The 22,055-nt window shown below is 27.1% G+C and overlaps 2 protein-coding genes across 2 annotated transcripts in view; one reads left to right on the top strand and one right to left on the bottom strand.

Moving 5' to 3' along the window:
- Positions 1-22,055, bottom strand: part of LOC125813833 (tubulin-folding cofactor B) — a 228,890-nt gene that overhangs the window by 138,433 nt on the left and 68,402 nt on the right. The gene's annotated exons all lie outside the window — the stretch shown is intronic.
- Positions 1,295-4,238, top strand: LOC125813834 (transcription factor MYB54-like). The gene is made up of 3 exons (XM_049493304.1): positions 1,295-1,415; positions 2,577-2,981; positions 4,024-4,238. Exons 1-3 carry the CDS (start codon positions 1,301-1,303, stop codon positions 4,236-4,238), a joined length of 735 nt encoding a protein of 244 aa, XP_049349261.1. The 5' UTR covers positions 1,295-1,300.

A 22,055-nucleotide genomic window follows, 5' to 3' on the forward strand; every position in this document is an offset into this window, starting at 1 on the left:
TAAACAAATAAATAAAACACAAGCCAATACAATATTATATATAGATATACTCGTACTACATATGCAAAATATTTGTGGTTAATTAAGTTGATTGGCTTTTATGACTTTCACCTTATTAGTCGAAGGTTCGATGTGTGGAATTATTCCTAATTTTGAAAAAGATGTGCTGCTCGTGTTCCTATATATAGGTTGAAGTTTCTAACATCTCCGCTCGAATATTATGGAAACAATATTCAAGTTTTATTAAGTTTTTTTTGATAAACTTAGAGACTTGTGACTTTATGTAGCGTTGTTATAGTCATGTATTGTAAATAATTTCTTATATCATAAAAATCACCTTAAGATATATATATACACTACCTTAAAATTGAGATCTGTAATAATCTTGAAAAATAAGACATATTATCTATTACTACTCCTTACATCCCAAATCAATAGTCACTTTCCCTCAGAAAAATCTTCCCAAAATAAATTAAAATTTAAGATTAAAGTTGGTAATTATTTTCAACTATACATTTAATATTAAAGACGATTAGTGCACAATATTTAAGATAAAACAATCAAGTTGTTTACAAAAATGATTGAATCTTTAGACACTAGGTGCTTAAAAATGGTCGAAGTAGTTGAATAGGAGGATCATTATGGTTATAACTATTGATAAGTTTATCAAAGACAGAAATAATTTTATCAAGTTAACTTGGGAGTATGTAACTTAATTATAAACTAGTACATTTGTTTAATATTTTTTCTTAATGAACCAAAAAAGAGGTAACGCGACAACTAAAAGAGGAAAAAATATAGATAAGGTAAGTGTAAATATTTTGTTAATTAATACTCCAATGAATAAAATATAGAAAAGGATTAGTGTAAGGTGGGTTATGAGCAGATGTCATGTAGGTTAGAAAAACAGTAAAGACGTTGAAAGCAGAACAAGATTCTCTCCAACTACGCAACCTATAAGTCTCTTCCATAAATATAAATTCATGTACTACTCTCCATTCATTTTCATCATTTTCTTTGTTTGTTAGCCTTGTTATCTCAATCTCAGGTACAACTTTTTAATTTCAAGTTTCTATTATCGATCTGAAGATTAATATAATTTTCATGATCGATCTGATTTACTTTTCAACTATATGATCTTTTTCTATACCTAGGTTAAAAGTTACCAATTAATTTTATGTGCTTTTAATTGAAGCTTTTTGGAGAAGGAAATTAAGAATCACCAAGAAAAAGAGTTGATCAAGCTACGAGTATTTATATCGTATATAGTCTATTATTGGACGGTCTAGATCGATCGATCATGTGTAGCAGAGGGCATTGGAGGCCTCATGAAGATGAGAAATTGAGAGAGTTAGTTGCAAAATATGGACCTCATAATTGGAACGCTATTGCACTAAACTTGCAAGGCAGATCAGGTACCGATCGTGAACATCTAACACTCTTTCGTTCAACGATTAATAGTAATTATAGTACTATTCATTCTGTTTGTCTGATTTTGACTTAGCACGAAGCTTAAGTAATTAAATAGAAAAGTCTTTTACATGTTATGTAAGCTTAAACACATCTTATGGTCGGAGGGATCGAGTAGTAGAATTCTTATTTTTCTATTATCTTTATTGTACCAGTATATATAACATGGGTACGGTATTCTATTTATAACATGCCTCTAGGGCTTCAATAATACTTCAATATCAACACATCCATATGCTATCGGAAAATGAGTGGAAAAAGAAAATTTTCAACTAATTCATGCACATTTGTTAACTCTAATACCATGTTAAGAAAAATAGATTTTGAGCTTAGTTTAACACTTTAACTCAAAAAGATAGCTCATTAGGTGATTGCGCACGTTTACCATTAATCCTCTAATACCATATAAAGAAATCATCCCACCCATAAAGATCCTATATATGAACTCAACAAAAGCAAACACCCGAAAAAATCAATAGAATTCAACATCAATCATATATATACATAATTAAAAAAACAACATTAACCTTGTATAAACAATATAATTTTTTATACCAAAAGAGATTAATCTGGATGGAACGTAACCTCTTCAGCCCTTAACTCCGCCCATGCATGCACTCTCGCACGTCTGATATATAAGACAATGGATTTAACGAGGACATTAGCAAGTGATCACCTAATTACCTACTCCCTCTACCTCTGTCCTTAATTACTTGTCCACATTTTCTTTTTTAGTTGTCCCTAATTAATTACTTGTCCATTTTGACAAATCAAGAAAGGACATTTTTTTTTACCTATTATACCCTCAATTAATTACTTTAAAAAGGGTTGAACTTCTTGAAAATATTAAGTTCTTAATTCATCCACTTCATAATTAATAGGGGTAAAACGGTAAATTCACTATGTCAATTATTGACTTCTTAATAGGTGTGTCAATTCAAAAGTGGACAAGTAATTAGGGATAGGGAGTATTATAATGAAGAATTTAAGATTTTGGTATAATCATGATGTGCAAATGAGGTATATATATATATATATATATATATATATATATATATATGTATGTATTATGATGTTAATTAAATTGTTAACTTTATTTTTGACAGGAAAGAGTTGTAGGTTGAGATGGTACAATCAATTGGATCCAAGAATTAACAGAAGTCCATTCACAGAAGAGGAAGAAGAAAGACTTCTTTCATCACATAGAATTCATGGGAATAGATGGGCAATGATAGCTAGGCTATTTCCTGGTCGTACTGATAATGCTGTGAAAAATCATTGGCATGTTATTATGTCCAGAAAATGTAGAGAAAGATCTAAGATATATTCAAATAGAGCTGCCCAAAAACAAGACAATAATATGAGAAAAAGTTATATTGATCATGATCAACAATTATTAGAAAGATATAGTTCTAATTGTTACCAATTCAGTACTACTTATAATTCCTTTTATCCAAAAGATAAGCTTCATTTCAACCACATGATTCCTCGGCGTTTCAACATGGATCAAGGTATGTATACCTATATTATTCATTGTTTACCTATTTCTCTCTGTTCGGTTGGTCAAAAATTTTGAAAAATATTTTATCTATAGTTCCCTAAAAATGAGGATAATGATTGATTTTCTTACTTGAAGTACGATAGGGAAAACAAGTTTCAGAAATTAAAGTGATATTCATATTGATTGATTGTGTTCTCCCAACCCCTATAGCCCTCGTCTCCACCTCTCTACCCATGTCTCACCTCTCATAGTGTTTGTTTAGATTATATACAAATGTTTTTAGGATTAAAAAAATTATACTTAGCACACAAGAAAATAATTAAGAAATCCGTTTATTTTTTTGAAAAAAAATAATTATTTATACCAAACACACTTAATTTCTTTGAGTGATTTAATTTATATACAGTACTCCAGGAAAATCTAACAAAAGATTTTAAAAAAAAATAGAAGATGAAAATCTACATATATTGTTTAGTGCATGTGCTTGCTGGAGCGAAGAATATTCTTGGAATAGTATATTAGAGATGAAACTAGAGTATATTAAAGAAGTACCTAATGTTAGATTATCCTTTAAGTGCATGCAGAATATTAGTATCATACTAATACAGATCCAAGCAGAACATTTATGGTATCGGAGATTTATATAGTCGATTCTAACCGTAATAGTTATTGTCCGTGATTCTTGTATTATTTAAATTATACATACTTTTTTTTATAGTCTCGATCGATCTTGTTGAAATTTTTAAAGTTAAATCATTTTAGGGGCCTAGTGAAATTAGAAGGGACTACAATAACAATATACCCAGTGAAATCTCATAAATGAAGTATAGGAAGGTATATTAATGCACACCAACCCTGACGGCAAAAAAGGAATTTACGATAGATTTAGGAAGGGCATGCATGTTGTATCTCAGTCATAATGGATTGTTATTTATTGTAGTTATATTTAGACGATGTACGCATGACTTGATAGTGTATAAATTATTTTACGCGTTATTAGCGCACATGCATGTGATTAATTATATTAAGTAATTTAGGTGTGGAAATTGCAGATAAGAATGAAGAAGTGGAATGTTATGATTTTCTACAAGTGAATAATAATACTGCAGGCTCAAATAAAAGTGAAGTGATAGATCATATTGCAATTAGAAGGGGCACAGATGAAGAAGTGGAACAACAAAATGGCTGTGATAATAATATTTCTTCACAAAGCAAAAAGGCTCCAGTGAGATTTATAGATTTCCTATCAGTTGGAGACTCATCCTAATTTCTTCATTTTTTTTATTTTTTTTTTTTAAAATCTATGAGACAAAAACTTCTCACTGAAAAATTCAGTGAAGACAATATATATATTTATAATATGTTGCACAATTTAGGACCTTTAACTAGAATACTGTAAAATTATGAAGCTTTTTTGCATGCATAAGGGACGTGTATGGCGTGGATATATATATTGTTATAATTATTAGTTGACTTTGGAAGAAATTAAAAATGAGATGGGAAAGAGTTAAATATGTAATTGTGGTTTCAATATCGGTATAAAAGTAGCTCACATATATAGCTCTATCGTTATATAAGTGGCTCAAATATACTTTTTTCCATCTAACAAAACATCAATGAAATAACTTAATTTTAAATTCATTTTTGTGATATTTTATTTAAATAAAAAAATTTAATTTAACGCGGTTGATTTGGGTTTTTTATTTTGATGATCTATTTTATTTTTCTTTCATCTTCTTATAAAATTTATCATAAATAACACCAATTATTATTATTTTATAAATACAAAAATTAAATTATAATATAACCATAAAAAAATTACCGATTTTTTTTTACCAATTACTATATATTAAATAATGGGTTATGTTATGCTAATTACTGTACATGCTTGTCATGTAGTGACAAATTCTCAACAATTATTCGCTTTTTCACTTTTGTAAATTAAAATAAAATAAAATATTGGGCTGCATATATTGTATCTAATCTTCTAAAATATTGACATTTTTGGTAAACAAATAAACATCTCAAGGAAATTTTATAAACCTTTTACGATTTGCTATTTTAATAAAAAAAAATCTCACGAAAAGTTACCAAAAAACAATTTTGTAATGAATAAAAAACACTTCATAACTAAAATTACTTAATCTACAATATATATATACATTAATGATGAGTAAAAGATAAATCCTTTGGATGTGGCAATTTTCCTACAGGCTACAGATGAAAAAGTTAAATCTGACCGTTTATATACACAATATGTATAAGTTCCTACGAATACACAATATTCTTATGGTAACAGTATAAATTTCCTATATATATATATACACAACATATGCAATTGAAGTGTATTGATTATATATATTTCGTCACAACATATGCAATTGAAGTGTATTGATTATATATAATGTGTTCATGTTGATAAACTAGATTACCAGAATGTAGAAATTGGGGGTAAAATGTTGTACGGCACAGCCCTAAAAAATGTTGGACAAATTACTTAACTACACTCCTTTACTTACCTTAATATCCATTTATCCCTACTTATTTCAAAAATTTCAAAAATCCCTTATTTACATATGTATCCCGCATGTATCCCGTGCACAACGCTATGTATCCCGCTATGTGGAATGTATCAAACGCTATGTATCCCGTGCACAACGCTATGTATCCCGCATGTATCCCGTAAACAACGCTATGTATCTCGCTATGTGGAATGTATCAAACCTAATATATCCTGTGCACAATGTTATGTATCCCGCTATGTGGAATGTATCAAACCTAATGTATCCCGTGCACAACGCTATGTATCCCGCAAACATCATTTTTAAGGGATTTTTGGTAAATAGAAAACTAGAAGGGATAGGATGTTATTTAGTACTTATAATATGTGGTTCCTATAATTTATACAAAAATGTTTATTGGTTAGCTGGGCTTTGGGTGGGCCGACCAGCCCAATAAAACAATGGGTAAATCACATAAATATGCTATATTAAAAAAATATTTACCATTTATGTCAATATAATTTTTCTAACTAAATATAACAATTTTTTTGAAATTAAGAAAAATGTACCGCCTCTTGCCTCTTTCTCGGCCCTTTTTCCTCTTCCTCTTTATTTTTTAATTCTTCTTCATCTTTCTTTTCTCTATAATTATTATCTTCCGACTCTTCTTTTCTCTTTTTTTTTTTATTTTTTTATTTCTTCTTCTTCTTTCAAATTATCATTTAAATAACAAATCAATTTTTCATATTTCATTATTTTTATCCAAAAAATACAACGAAAAAAGAAATGAAAAGATGAAAATTTATACAAAATCATGTTTTCAAGCAAAAATTTCAAATCTCTAAAACTACAACAACAAAAGTTCACCATTGATGGTCATTATAAAGATTCACATTTTGAATTCATTATTTGAATTTTACGAATTTGTGATTAGTTTGGATAGGATGTTCCTACAAATTATTGAAAATGTCGTATGGAATTTATATCTCAATTTCAAGAGGGTTTGGTTAAGTTTATAATTGATTTTAGGAGAAATATTAGATAGAAACTCGAAAAAAGTGAAGTTTATGAAACTGTATCGCAATTGTATTAAAGTTGTATTAGATATGTTTCATAATTGTATTAAAATTGAATTAAAATCATGAACAATACATTTATAATACATATTACAAACTTCACTCTTTTTAGTGATATCAACCAAAATAATTTAAGCAACACACTCTTAATACATTTATAATATAGGAACAATACATTTGTAATACATATTGCAAACGTCGTCTTTTTCTTAGTGGTACAAATCAAAATAATTTATAAGATATATATAATACATGTTTTATTCATGAATAGTACATTTATAATACATATTGCACGCTTCACTCCTTTGTTAGTGATACCAACAAGAATAATTTAGGTAATACACTAATAATATCTTTTTAAGACATCCACATTACATTTTAATACATATTGCAACCGTCACTCATTTTCTTAGTGATAAATTAAAATAATTTATAATACATATCTAATATAAGTTTTATTCATGAGCAATCCATTTATAATACATATTGCAACCATCACTCATTTTCTTAGTGATACAAATCAAATAATTTATAAGACACGTATAATATAAGGTTTATTCATGAACAATACATTTCTAATACATATTGCAAACTTTACTCTCTTCTTAGTGATACCAACCAAATGATTAATACATGCACACTCCATTTTTAATACATATTGCAAACATCACTCATGTTCTTAGTGATACAAACCAAAATAATTTATAAGACACATATAATACATGTTTTACTTATGAATAATACAAGTTTAATATAGTCTATAGATTATTATCTTGTCTTTCGTTAGTTATGTTTTTTTATTTATTCTTAATTTTCTGTTCTAATTCAACTTTAATATTGTGTAATACACTTTTAATGCAAATTTAATTCATTTAGTAGTTTATTATTTGTTGCTATTAGATTACTTGTTTAATTCATTATTGTTATAAGTTTAATTCACTCTATAGGTTATTGTCTGGTGTTTTCATTAGTTACATTTTTTATCCATGCTTAATTCTCTCTTCTAATTCAACTTTAATATTTGTGTAATACACTTTTAATACAAGTTAATTCATTTTACAGTTTATTGGTTGATTTGTTATGATTAAATTACTTGTTTAATTCATTATTGATACAAGGTTTATTCAGCTTACAAATCACAGAATGCTCTTTTGTTTGCTACATTTTGCATGCGTATTTAATTCACTTCTAATTCAACTTTAATATGTGTGTAATACATTTTTAATTCAAGTTTAATTCATTTGGCAATTTATTAGGTTTTTTTCATTTATTACGATTAGATTACCTGTTTGCTCTTTAGTTTGGATAGATTGTTCCTACAAATAATTGAAAATATCATTTGGAGTTTAAAATCTCAATTTAAAGAGGATTTGGTTAAGTTTAGAATTGATTTTAGGAGAAGTATTAGATTGAATCTCAAAAAGGATGAAGTTTACGAAACTATATCACGTTTGTATTAGATATGTTTCATAATTGTATTAAAATTGTATTAAAATCATGAATAATACATCCTACATTTATAATACATATTGCAAACTTCACTCCATTTTTAATGATATGAACTAAAGTAATTTAGGTAACACACTTATAATACATCACTCACGTTCTTAGTGATACAAACCAAAAATAATTTATAAGGCACATATAATACATGTTTTATTCATGAATAATATAAGTTTAATTCAGTTTATAGATCGTTGTCTTGTCTTTCGTTAGTTACGTTTTTCATTCATTCTTAATTATTTCTTCTAATTCAACTTTAATATTGTGTAATACAATTTTAAAGGAAGTTTAATTTATTTACTTGTTTAATATTAGTGTAATACAATTTTAATTTTTGCAATTTATTAGTTGATTTTTTACGTTTAATTACTTGTGAAATTCATTGTTATACAAATTCATTCCGTTTACAGATCATAGAATGCTCTTTCGTTTGCTACATTTTGCATTCATATTAATTCTCTTCTAATTCAACTTTAATATGTGTGGAACACATTTTTAATTCAAGTTTAATTCATTTTGCAATTTATAATGTCTCTTCATTTGTTACGATTAGATTACTTGTCTAATTAATTAATTATTAATAAAAAATTATTTAGTCTACGAATCATTGACTATATGAAAGAAAATAGAGAGAGAGAAAGGGGAAAAGAGCAAGAGGGAGAGGGAGAAAGTGCAACAAAAAGAAAAAAGAAAGAAAAAACAATAGAAAGAAAAAGCAGCAGCAGAAAGAAAACAAGGGAAAAAGAACAATATGAAGAAAAAAGGGGAGAAAGAGCAAGAAAAAGAGATAAAAATTAAAAAGGCGAGAGAGAAAAAGGAGAAAGAGGCAAAAGAGAAAGACAAATCTAATAAAACATATAGTATTGTTATATATTGCTATAAATGGTAATAATTAAAGAGTATATTTAAAATAAGTAATTATTTTTAAAAAAGGATCCACTCAAGTAATTTTTCCATAAAACAATGAGTTTTGAACATGTTCATTAGTAGAAAAATAAGTTTAAAGGAAAATTATGTAATTACGATTTAAGATAACATAATCTTTCTATCATTTGAGTTAATTATAAAAGTTCAATTTTCCTTTCTCTCTCTTAATTCCCGGACACATCACTCCACTGCATTATAATTTTGTTTGTGTACAATGTTATTATTGATACATAATATCAATTATTTTAAACCTAAATCTGTATGAATCTGATTTATAGTTATGTTATATATCTAATACATAACTTATGTATCGTTTGCTATGTATCATGCGAAAATGCAATATATCTGTGAGTTTAAAAAAATTGAAATTATTGTAATTTAAAAAACTTTAGATATAGGATGTAATTAGCATTTAACTTGTTGGAGTTTTTATACTTTATACAAGTTTTAAACATTCTTATGCATTATATGCAAAACAGGAATATGGTATAGTGAATAAAAAAATTAAAGGAAAGGTTAAATCTGACATAATAAAATCCGAATTATATTTTTACTATATAGAAGCATGATGACGACCGGACGACCAATGGCAAAATAGATATTAAACCAATCTTACAAGGGCAAAATTGTAACTATAAAAATATATTAACAATCCTAAAGACTTTTTGGTATATGTTCCTCCGGAAGAATCTTCATCTTTCCACTCTCACTCTCTGCCAGCAACTTTCCTAAAATAATCTGAAAGTATTACCGATAAAAATCGTCTCCTTTCTCTCCTAATATTGATTTCAATCCCTCTCCGGAGATTCCTTCATGGAGGATCATTTGAACAAGTTACTGATGAATGCTTCATTTTTCTGGATTTTATGAAGCAAAATTCTTGTAACTTTCTTAGTTAGATAGTAAGACTCTAGGTGGTTTCGAAAATATCGAATTCATCAAAAAATAAAAATAAAATTGAAACTCTATTTTTCTCCTATCTTGTTTTTTCAAAAATAAAAATAAAATTGAAACTCTATTTTTCTCCTATCTTGTTTTTTCTTTCAATTCTATGTTTGTTTATATTTATTGGGTAAGGCTTTTTGCACTTCAACTATAGTAAATAGTTAGTTTGATCAAGGTAGAAGAGTATGTAAATTGATTGAATACTACATGTCGGAGAAACTGCAACTGGATAAGTATTATTTTTTTCTCGATTGTCTATTGCTACTTCAGAAATTTTTTGTCCTTCTCCCTCTCCCCTTCGCTACATCAAAGCATTGTGTTTGTGATTTCTTTCCTATTCTGTTTTTTCTTAATTTCTTCTGCAATTATTTGTCTGCTTCGATTATTTTACCTTATTTTTTTGATGGGTTACATTTGAAATTTTTTACCCTTTTATTGGTGTATTGACTATTGATAAATGTTGTATTTGCAAAGTTACCTTCACCCTCCTTTTATTTATGATTGTGTTGTCTGTTAGAACTTAGATGAAAATTTTCATGTCCTCTATCTTGCTAGCTCTCGTGGATTCGGCTATGTCACCGTTGCTACAGTTGAGGATGCTAAGGTGATTTTGGTTTTATTTTGATTTTCATGTTATTGTTGTAATCATGTTTGTTTACTGATCTCAATTAAAATTTTCTTACACGATGTGGCCTTGTTTCTTGTGGTTTTGTTGTTAATTTAACTCATTATTTATGTATTTGTATGTTGTAGAATGCATTATCTAATGCGCACTTTCATGAAAATAGAATGCTAGAAGTGAAGATGCACTGCTCTTACACTTTCTTGACAAATCTTTCATTGCAAAATAGAAACGCCATCAAAAGAACGATCAAGGGTAAATTCGTCATTTTGCTCAAAGACAAAAGAAAGAATCAGCTTTTTCTTGGCCTTTCTAGAACACTCGGTCGTTTCATTTCTTTGTTCCAACAATGGAGAATTTCTAGAAGACTCCTCCCAAGTGTCCATAATTTTCTTTCATCCAAACTTAAATTCAAGGGCCTACTCATTAACTTCGTCTGCGTATCTGAACGTGCATTCTTAGGTCAGCTTTTGCCTCAATATTTGCCCTGATCTTCTTTTAGAAAAGATTAAATTTCCAATATCATAACTTAAAATTCATAGTTGTTGGGTTATTGTTCTACCCAACACTCTCTTCTATGTTCTCTTTGATTTTTCATACGGTACTGCAAAATCAAATTCGTTTTTTCTCTCAATATTTTCACAATCTTATTCTGGTAGCGTTCATAATTTCAATTTTATGGGTGAAATTCATGTCTGCTATTGTTATTGTTCTATCTCTTACTATTATTGTTCTGTCACATTAATTTTCTTCCTTTCGGTCTTCATTATTGCTTGTTCTCGAACAAGAGAAATTGAAGAATGCAATTAAAAATTAATAGCTAAAAAAATTGTATTGTAATTGAGATTCAAAATTCAATAATAGGGGTAAAAAATGAATATTTGTGAAGAATGCGGTGTGAGCTTTCAAAGTCGGCTCATTTGAAGTAGCATATGCGAAGTCATTCACTCGAGATTATTGTTGTTGCATAAATTTTGTCAATCTCCATTTGTGATTTTATCACACACAAGTTACTTTGCCTAAAGTTTAGTTTTTGAGATTATTTTCGTCAAATTTATTTGTTGATTTTAGTATAGATTATTATTAAAAAATAAGTTCAAAAGCGTTTCATGACAAAACATACTATGTCAATAGTGTTTTGAAAAGTCATACCAACTCCTTGAACATATCTACATTCTAGACTAGATACAACTGTGGAATCAAAGAAAAAATGATGTAATTGTTTGTTATATAGTTTTAAAAATAATCGTGATGTCCGTGTCAGCTTGCTTTTATGCACCGTGACTAATTTCACGGGTTGACCTTATTTGTTTTTTCTATGTGTAAAAATTTATAGATTTCATGGTTCATTTTTCTTGATATTAGGCTTAAATAAGTAGAACAAAATGGCTAAGAAATTCTTGAGTACAGAGCTAGCTGTCAAGCTTCATTGCTGAAGAACTTACAGCATGTAAACTAATTTCTAAAAGTTCCTCAGATATATTGGTCTTTTTTCAATAGGAAAGAACTAATTTCTGAATGAATTTACTACTACTAAATACCCCAGAAGCCTAAATCAAGTATGCTGCATCTTACATTTCTATTTTTTTTTTCTTTATACATATAAGATATTTTCTACTTTGGCTATGTCATGGTACAAGTTCTAACACTCATTGTGTCGTGAATGTGTATACTAAGAGAATCACTAATTATTCCACCTCCTTTCACCTTTGGAGTTGATGGAAGGTGTTGAGTTCAAACATCAAAAGGTACATATATATATTTAACATTCGAAGTTTTAAATGTAAGAGAGTGACTTTGATGAGATTATATATTAGATGTCGACAAATGTATTTTAGGATGGATAAGATGGTTAATATATATTGTTAGTCATTTGACAAGCTATTCTCTATAGACGACTTACATTTTTGTTTTAGGATGAGAGTTGAGATGTAACATTATCAGTTTCAAGAAAAAAAATGAGAGTTGAGATGTTCTTACTCCTCCTCGAGATGTTACACTTATAAGACTAAAGAGGCAAATATGAATTCCTTTTCTTTCTTTCTAAATCAATGTGCTACATGAATTTTTTATTCCTCAGCATAAAGTGCTTAAGTACCATTATGCTTTTCTAAATGTATGAGTTTCGTTATGCTATTGTTTTTGGCACGTACAGATCTTCCTTAATCAAGATTCATTATGTCGGGTCCGTGCTTACAATATGCTTCTCCTTTGCATCACCCCTAAATAACATTTTCTAGGAGCATCTATAAGTGAGCTCTTAGAAATATAAAATATTGGGCCATCAGAGTAATCAAATACACAATTTGAACTAAAAGTACAAACAATATTTCTCAACAGATGTATTGTGCATTTCTTCTTAACTCTTGAGTTGCAAACTTAGCTTAGCACTTTTTATATGTCAAATGATAATTTGTATATGTGCAGGAGAAAAAATCATGTCTGATGGTTCTAAGAATCGACTGAACAATGTTAAACCTTAACAAAGAATAAGATTAACATTTTTTTACCAAAAAAAAAAAGAAAGAAAGAATAAGATTAACATTTAAACTTATATCATCACTTTTTTCATTTCAACTTTTTTATATTTTGTTCTTTTAATTAGATTTACAGTTGTGTTTGTTTCTTTAAGGGTATTTTCATGAATTTAAGGTTGTACAATAGAGATCAATGGTAACTTGGAGCAGGTTCATCTCTATTGAATGAATTTTATGATTATTCATCTTCATTTCTTCTATTATACTAAACTTGCTCAAATACGTATAATGTATTTTGATATTGATATTACAAAAATTAGGAAGGGAATTTATCAATGAAAAATTATTGAAAAAGTTGCCTAAAGTATCAACATTTCCTAATGGATTAGCCGCATAAGGCAGTTGCATAATCTTTAACCCAATTGAATGTACCTCATTTAGGACTTGATTAATCTAGAGTCTTCACTTTAATTGATCCACCAATCTTGCTATATGTTACATTACTACATGTAATTGCGGTACATTCTTTGTGATTGGATTTGATGGAAAAGTTTTTCTTTTCGACTTAAGTTATGAAGACTTTTTCCGGAGATCAGTTATACAATATCAATTAAGTTGATATTTTTCTTTTCTATAAAGAAAACTAGGAATGGTCAACATAGAGAGATATTAGACAATATACATTGAATAAGTCATACTGTAATTGGTCAAGATAATATATAGTTTGCAGACTAAACTTTATGCTTATTGTATTTTCAGGTTTATCTTTAGATTTTTATTTATTTATGCCTGAAACATTTTATCTGTTTATCATTTGGAAGCTCTTCCTCTTATTAGCACCACATTAAATTTGAAAATTTCAGAGCTCTGTCCAAGAGATTGCATTTTAATTATGAATTTGATCATACTATGGATGCTCCTTCCTCGTGGTCAGATTCATCACCTTCTGACCCTTAGTTATTCAAGTTTTTTGATGAACTTTGTGTAGATTTTCCAATATTAGATATTTGTATAGTTCTTTTATTACTTTTTTGAGGCAACATGCATAGTTTTAATCAATATAATCTTACATGCTTTCATGATTTTGCTATGGATATCTTGACAAAATTAGTTGTAGGAACAAATATTTCTATTGTAGTTATATTTAAAGAGGACCCTAACGACTATTCTTTTCTTTACTTCTTTAACAATAATAATCTATTGCTCTTCAATTCAATTCTTTTTGTTATAATGTTTATACATTAGAAGCTCGGATCTTAGATGTGTATATGAGTTTTTTATTCCTTTTGTTTTTCTTTTTTTAGTGTATGACACCTTGCATTAGATTAATATACTTGGATGTTGTCACTACTATTGATCTAATGAACCTAAGGAGCAAGTACTAAGATCCTTTTTAATTTTAGGGACAATACTGAATTAAATTGGAAGTGCAAAATACACGTAATCTTAGATTAACTCATGAAGAGTACATAAAAAGCTGCAAATTGTCATGATATTGAAATTTTGTGAACAAGTAGCTTCATGCTATATGACGGTTGCTTAAAAAATACTGAACGTTTCAAACCTATCAATTATATATATATATATATATATATATATAAGAATCTTTTTTGGTGATATTATTTATTGATGATGTGAAATAAAGTTTCAAGTGGCTAGGTACTGAATTAGCAGTGTTGTCTTTATTCCTGTTTTCTTTTTTCGGTTGACAAATTTTAATATATTTAGATTGAAATGTATTTTTGAGCATATTATTTAATTAATTATTTTCCTGAATAATACAAGTGGTGATGAAACCTTACATTTTCTAGAGATTGTGTGTTGATCTGTTTATCAACATTTTTGGTAGCTTAATTAGGAGATCATTAATACATTTATTCATGTTGTGCAGTTTGAATCTACATTGTTTGTTTACTTTTTCTTATCAAATGTTGTAAGAACTTTTAGTTTCTTATTTTACTTAAACTTTCATACAAACAACAAAGGGCTATTGGCCTTCCTCCATACCTAAGAGGCAATTTTGTAGTATATTTGTAAATATAAATTGCATTCCTTACAATTTTGTAATACAAATAATTTGTTTCAAATATCTCACGATAATTAATTTTTTCTCAAGTAAAATGTATCAAAAAATTTCATTAACCAATTTGTTGGGCCCGTGCATAGCACGGGCTGCACTGATCTAGTTTAAAAAGAAACGGTTTCTCTCCCTTTAACTTTGGCTTGAGAAACAGATTTGATAAAGAAGCACAACAATACATTCGATTATTCAAAAAAATTTGCAATATATATTCGATCAGTCAATTTAAGTTAAACTCTTCAAAATCTTTTTATTGATGATAAAATATTAGTATATGTTACTAGTGAAATAAAGCTCAAAACATAAAACATTTTATAATGAACAAATTTCGTCCGTCCATTTAAATATTAAATGGACGTACTAGATTATGTTAAAAATCTATAAATCGGTCCCTCCTTGTCAATTTACCATATTTTATATATTTTTTCTAGTGTGGTGACACTAGTATTAGGAACAAGGGTGCAAGGCCAAATTTACTACAAAAGTTTCTTGTTTTTAATTCTACAATAATAGCATCGATACTGAGTATGTATTTCATAACATCCTTTTATAATATTATCAATTTAAAATAATAAGCATAACATAATTTCATTGTAAATAGTATGTCATGATAATTTTATTGTATTTTGAAGGTGAATTGGATATATGGGAACATATAGACTCCAATATCATTTCATTAGGTACGTAATGTTTTCGGCCTAACGCAAGATTATATACATTATTTATAATATTATTTTTTGTTGTTTAGTCTTGAGTTTGTTTATGCTTCGCGCGGTTATTAAAGATGATAAAATATCAAGAAAATTATTAAATACAATATAAATAAAACAGTTGTGTGTATAAAGATATTCAAACGTATAATTGATTTCATGGAGGAAAACATTTGGTTAGTAATTTGTAGACTTCCAATAAAGTTACATATTATTATTTTGAACTATTTTTTTTTTATATAAAGTTACGACAATCAGATATTCATACAAGTACAATATGATCAAGAGAAATCACAAAGAAAACATACACAATAAAATAAAAATAATGCAACATAATTCTTATGACCTTAATCACTGAAAGATAGAAGAAAAGATATTACGAAATCATTGCTCTATCTTCTAAGTTCTTGTCTATATTCATTCCCACAAGCCGTTCGTTATTCAATAGTCTTCATCTTATTTTTCAAGTCAAATTAAAGCATGAATTTAATAAGCAATATAAAATGCTAATTTGCTTATTTCTATAAAATTTTATAATGTCTATATTATAAGACTACGATATGAAATATCAAATAATCTCACAAGTATAACTATTAAATTGTTTTAAAAGTTATGATAATAAATATTGTGAAGTAATGAAAATAAAGATTATTAAGTTTTACATTAAAGAATATGACTGGATTGTTAACTGGCATATTTATTATTCTATGATAAAAATGAAGAAGTAGGAGAAATCCTCAAAAAATAAAAAATAAATAAATAGAATTTTTAGCCAACAATTACAACAAAGATGAAAAACTCAAGAGACTTAAGACATTATTGTAGTGTTATTCAAAACTTAAAGGAAGGATTTATAATTGAGAATTAATGAAAAAATATATTTAAATATCTTTAAGGAAGTAAAAGGTAAAAAAAATAAATTATTATGTCCAACAAAGTCATAAATTACTATTTTTAACCAGGATAAATTACAAATTACAAAATTTAGAAATTCATATAAATACAAAATAAAGAGAGCACATATGAACAAATAAATAATGTAACATCATTCTTACGATCTTAATCATGAAAAATAAAATTAAAAAAAAACAAAATTAATACATAATATTCCGAACTCTTGTTGACATCCGCTCACACAAACCTATTAGTATTTAGTGGTCTTTATTTTATTTTTTGAATCAAAGTAAAATATGAATATAATAAGTAAAAAAAACATAACATAAAAGTGTGACTATTTTTACAATATCTTTATCTATAAAACTATAATATGAATAATTCTTTCCTCACAAACAGAATTCATTTAGGTTTTTGAGGTCATGCATCAGCATGTTGTTATTTTGGTTGAATGATTGTGAGCAAAGGGGAAAGTGTCATATCACCTATTAAAATCTTAGAAACTATAGTCTCTTTATCTTTCATTTTCTCAAGTGTCTTTAACTTTTTTCTATTTATATTAGTATTTTATTGCACAATAAATTATCATTAAATTTATAAAAATGACTTTCGAGTTTTCTAAACTGAAAAAAGATGTGGATAATTAACAAAATGTAATTAAAGAACAACTTTAGGTTTTCTAATATATTAATAAATAGAAAAAATGTCAAAAATTTTAAAAAATAAATAGGACAAATATTATTTTGGACTTTAAAGGCATGTCACATTACTTTTCTCAAGTTTAGTTTTATATGTAGTAATAGATTTAGTCTTAATAAGCAAAAAAATTGAGATGGATCGATATAGTAATATTTTTCTGAAGCTCAAATATTTGAAAACAATATTAAAATATACAATCATTCCCTTTTGATTATCATTCAAATATTAGGTAAACAACAACAACAATAACAATTAAAGAAAATATTTTCTTCATCAACATATTTTTATGCAGACAGTAAACAAATACTCAATTGAAATAATAAAAAGTCATGAAAATAAGGATTAAACATTTCTAAATTATTCTCACAATTTTTTTTAAATTTTCATCAAACTATCCATAAAACTAACACAAACTTATAGAATGAATTAAATCATTTGTAGTAATAGAAAAAGAATCAGAATGTTAATACATGAAATATACACACGAATGTAACATTTTTTCTAATTATATTTGAATAGCATAATCATATCTTACATATTATCTTTCAAGTTAAATAGTCATTCAATTATAATCATTTCTTTGCGCCTATAATTACAATTTACAAATATGAATAAACAAAAATGGGAGATGATTTAACTTGAAAAAAATATATATAATTAATATTGAGGATAAAATAAATTTTAAAATTCTTTTTATAATATATTAAAACTGACAATTAAGCATTAAAAATCTAGTTTTAGAATATTGAATAAATAAAAGTGATTAGACAAAAAAGAATGTAATAATAATCAGTAATAATCGACAATAATATATTCACGAGAAAAATGATAACGGCTAATAAATATGTATTTAATAGGTAATAAGTAGGTATATAATACAACAATTAATGAGTACATAAAAGTAGTTCTTGTTAGTGGGTAATAAGTAGAGAGTAACGTATGAATGAGAGTTGCAATATATATTTTTTAAAGACAAGTGATATGATAAGTCTTGTAATTATGACCAATAGAATATGGAGTACAATTAAAGAACTATTGATAAATCTATTTCTAATAAAGATAATTTCATGCTTAAGACCTAAATACTTTGAACATATTATTTGTATATGCTATTTCATCTCCTAATCAAATATCTTTAATATATCCAATAACAATATATTATTCATCGTTCATCTCAATTTTATGTGTCTAACATATTCAAATTTACTGATCTGACAAATTAAAATTTAAATAAATTCAAAATTTTATATCTTCAAAATATGATTTTTAAAATTAAGGACAACCAATCAAACCATTTCATTTTATTCTTAGATGGTCATGTTAGTGTCCCAAAAACTAATTTGGTCCTTTGCAAAATAAAGAAAATTGTAAAAAAACATCCAACCCCTAATTTGTTGCTGATTAAAAATTAATGTCCCACTAAAATAATTTAATACAAACCTTATCTAAATTAGTTGCCAGTCTTATTGCTTTCAAAAGACACCCACATCCACCTGACATTTCCTTATATTATAAAAAGGATGTTAATAATAATAATTTATATATTTAACCCTCTATGACAAACGTTACTGCATTAAAAAAAGTTTCTTTTACTTTAATTGGATATTGTTTTTTATTTGGCACATTGCATAAAGTTGAGATTAATACTTAATATGTGCTAAGAGCCAAATGATACATACTACAGTCCTTATAAAATGTTCATGTACCATATACTATTTTTATTTATGTATTACTTTTGACGTTTGGAAGAGAAAAATGACATATTTTGAAAAAATAATTAAAAATTAAAATTGTGTTTGAACATGCATTTAACTTTTAAAAAATACACTCTCTTGAAAAACTAGTCAAACTATTTTTTTTTCAAACTTAAAACTTATCTTCAATTTGTATTTTATTTTTAAAAAAATAAGTACGATGTATAATCAAATATAATTTTCTTTAAAGAGAAAAATTTCACATTGAAACGAGTTCTAAGATTAAGAGCTTGTTTGACATTACTGCTAAAAATTGTTTTTGAAAAAATATTTTGTAAATTAATCAGAAAAAGTTTTTCTTTTCAAAACAAGCATTACTCAACCTTTTTTCAAGTTGAAGATCACTTTTAACCTGTATTTCTAATATTTAGAAAAAATATATTTTAGCAATGACTAAGAAAGTAATCTCTAAAATTAAAGGTATTCATAGTTCGGTAAACTTACCAAGGGCTATAGTTATAATAATCCTCTGATTCAACCACTTCAACCATTTTTGAGCACTTCATATCTTTTCAAAAAGCTTATCCATAATATCTATTTAAAGAATAGTCTTGTCCAATATTGCTTGTCCTTAAAATATCATATATGCACTACATGGCAATTTGTTTTGTTTGTATTACAAAGAAAAATGAAAAAAAGACGAGTCTATGTAAACACAAATGAACTAATTTTAAGTGCCTTTTTTAAAATAAAAAAAAACTCTATAAACAAGCTTTAAAATAATTTTGGCTTGAATTATTTTTAAACACGTAAAAATTGTTTAATTACACAAACATTCCAATTATATTTAGTAATTCTCTCTATTGGTAGAAATAATTTTCCAAATCACATATTGTCTTATTTATTAATAATTTCATACGTAGGGAGAGAGGCGAGAAGAGAGACGAGCGAGACAGGAGGGAGACAAGTGAGAGAGTTAGAATTCCAAATGCATACAAATCACACTAAATACATTATTTAGGGTACCAAATACATTCCACATACATTATGAAACATAGATACATAGTGAGAGAAAAGATAGACGAACAAGGGAGTTAATGCATCCTAGATACATGAGAATTCACATAGACACATTACATCTAAAATAAATCACTTAATTTTGATTTAATGTATCCAAGTACATATATCTGAACGTGACAAATAATTTCAAAAAACTCATAAAAAGACACATAATTAAATCCGAACTAATGGAATTTATATCATTTACCCTTAACAATGCTAATCCAAATGGGCCCTTAACATGATCAACCAAAAAAAAAAAAAAGTCCACTAACCCATTCATCACGTCATCACTCCACTAACCCCGGCACCTCACCCCACACAAAATACTACTCCATGAACTCCACTAGAATCATCATCAACATATATACAGAATATATGAATAGTACAGGTCAAATAACAAATAATTACACAAATATTATAATAATTATTTTTTATTTTAATTTTTAACGAGTGTTTGGATTTAGTTTTGGGATATTGTTTTTAGATTTGTTCCAAGTTAGCTTTTGTTTTGTCGTTGAAAAATATTTATAAAACTCTAAAACGTTTTTGACGTTTACATTGATTGAATTAATACATTGAAACCGATTAAAATATGGAATAAATATATTCTCTTGTTAGATAAACAATTAATAAAGAGTTAAAAGTTTGTTTTGGCGAGAAAATCCACTGATTGTAATTCATTAATCACAACCTTACAAATTATTGGAGTTTAAACTTTATTTAGTGATGATGTAACTTGTAAGTTATATTTACATAATCAACGTACTTAGAAAGTAGTTATATATATAATTCTACAAATACATATTAGTTGGTAATCTACCTAAAGTTAGGCATAAAATGAATTACCGAATCAAATCAAGAATTCTGATAATTAGGTATTCAATATAAGATACGATATATTTGGAGTAAAATTTTAGAATTATGATATGTAGGTTTGAATTCAATAGAGATATTAGTACCGTCTGAGGGTGCATTGGTTATCCATTTAATTGGTTGGGGTGCACTGAATCTAATTTCTTGGCTCGAATATCACCGTTTAGGGTGCATTGGTTCTCCATTCAATTGGTTGTGTTGCACTGAATCCAATTTTTTTAGGGTGCATTTGGTTCTCCATTTAATTGGTTGGGTGCACTGAATCTAATTTCTTGGCTCAAATATCACCGTGTTAGGGTGCATTAGTTATGTTAATTAGTTTTCTTGATATTTTTTTACTTGTTGATCTTCAATCATGTCGTGTCTTCACATAAAAAACATAAATAATTAGAGCAACCTATTAAATTTATAATATAACTGACTCTAACTTCAATATTGTATTATCGAATATCATCGAAACAAAATTCAGTTTATCGACTAACGAATTACCAAATTGGAATTTGAGAATTCGATATTTAATATCTTCTTTTAACTACAAATTATCAAAATCAAAGTTTAAAATTCGATATTTAATATCTACATTTTACTACCCATTACCGAATCTGAGATTAGTTAAAGTATATAATTAACAACCTAATAAAATAGTAATCTTCTCTAATAACTTAAAACTCCACCAATCCCACACACAAAAACCAATTGAAAAAAATATCCAAACAAAACATATTCATATTAAATTAAAAATAAAATAAAGCAAACAACAAATACAAAAAAAAACCAAAATCAAGCTACAATAAAGAATTATTATTGTGACTCCTCCTTTGCTTAATCCTATCAGTTTAATTAATTAATTAAAGAAAGCATTTAACGCGAATAATAATCCATGTCATTATCCAGCTTATTAAATAAGCCAGTCAACGTCGGTGTTGTGTCCACATCAGCATCCGAGTTGGACTCACGTCCAAACAAAAAGGACACAGAACGGAACATGTAGGGGCTAAGTTGTCATTTTCAACGACCTACC

Source organism: Solanum verrucosum, unplaced genomic scaffold, assembly GCF_900185275.1.
Source record: "Solanum verrucosum unplaced genomic scaffold, falcon-dt-bn FXZP01000205.1, whole genome shotgun sequence".
Lineage (NCBI taxonomy): Eukaryota > Viridiplantae > Streptophyta > Magnoliopsida > Solanales > Solanaceae > Solanum > Solanum verrucosum.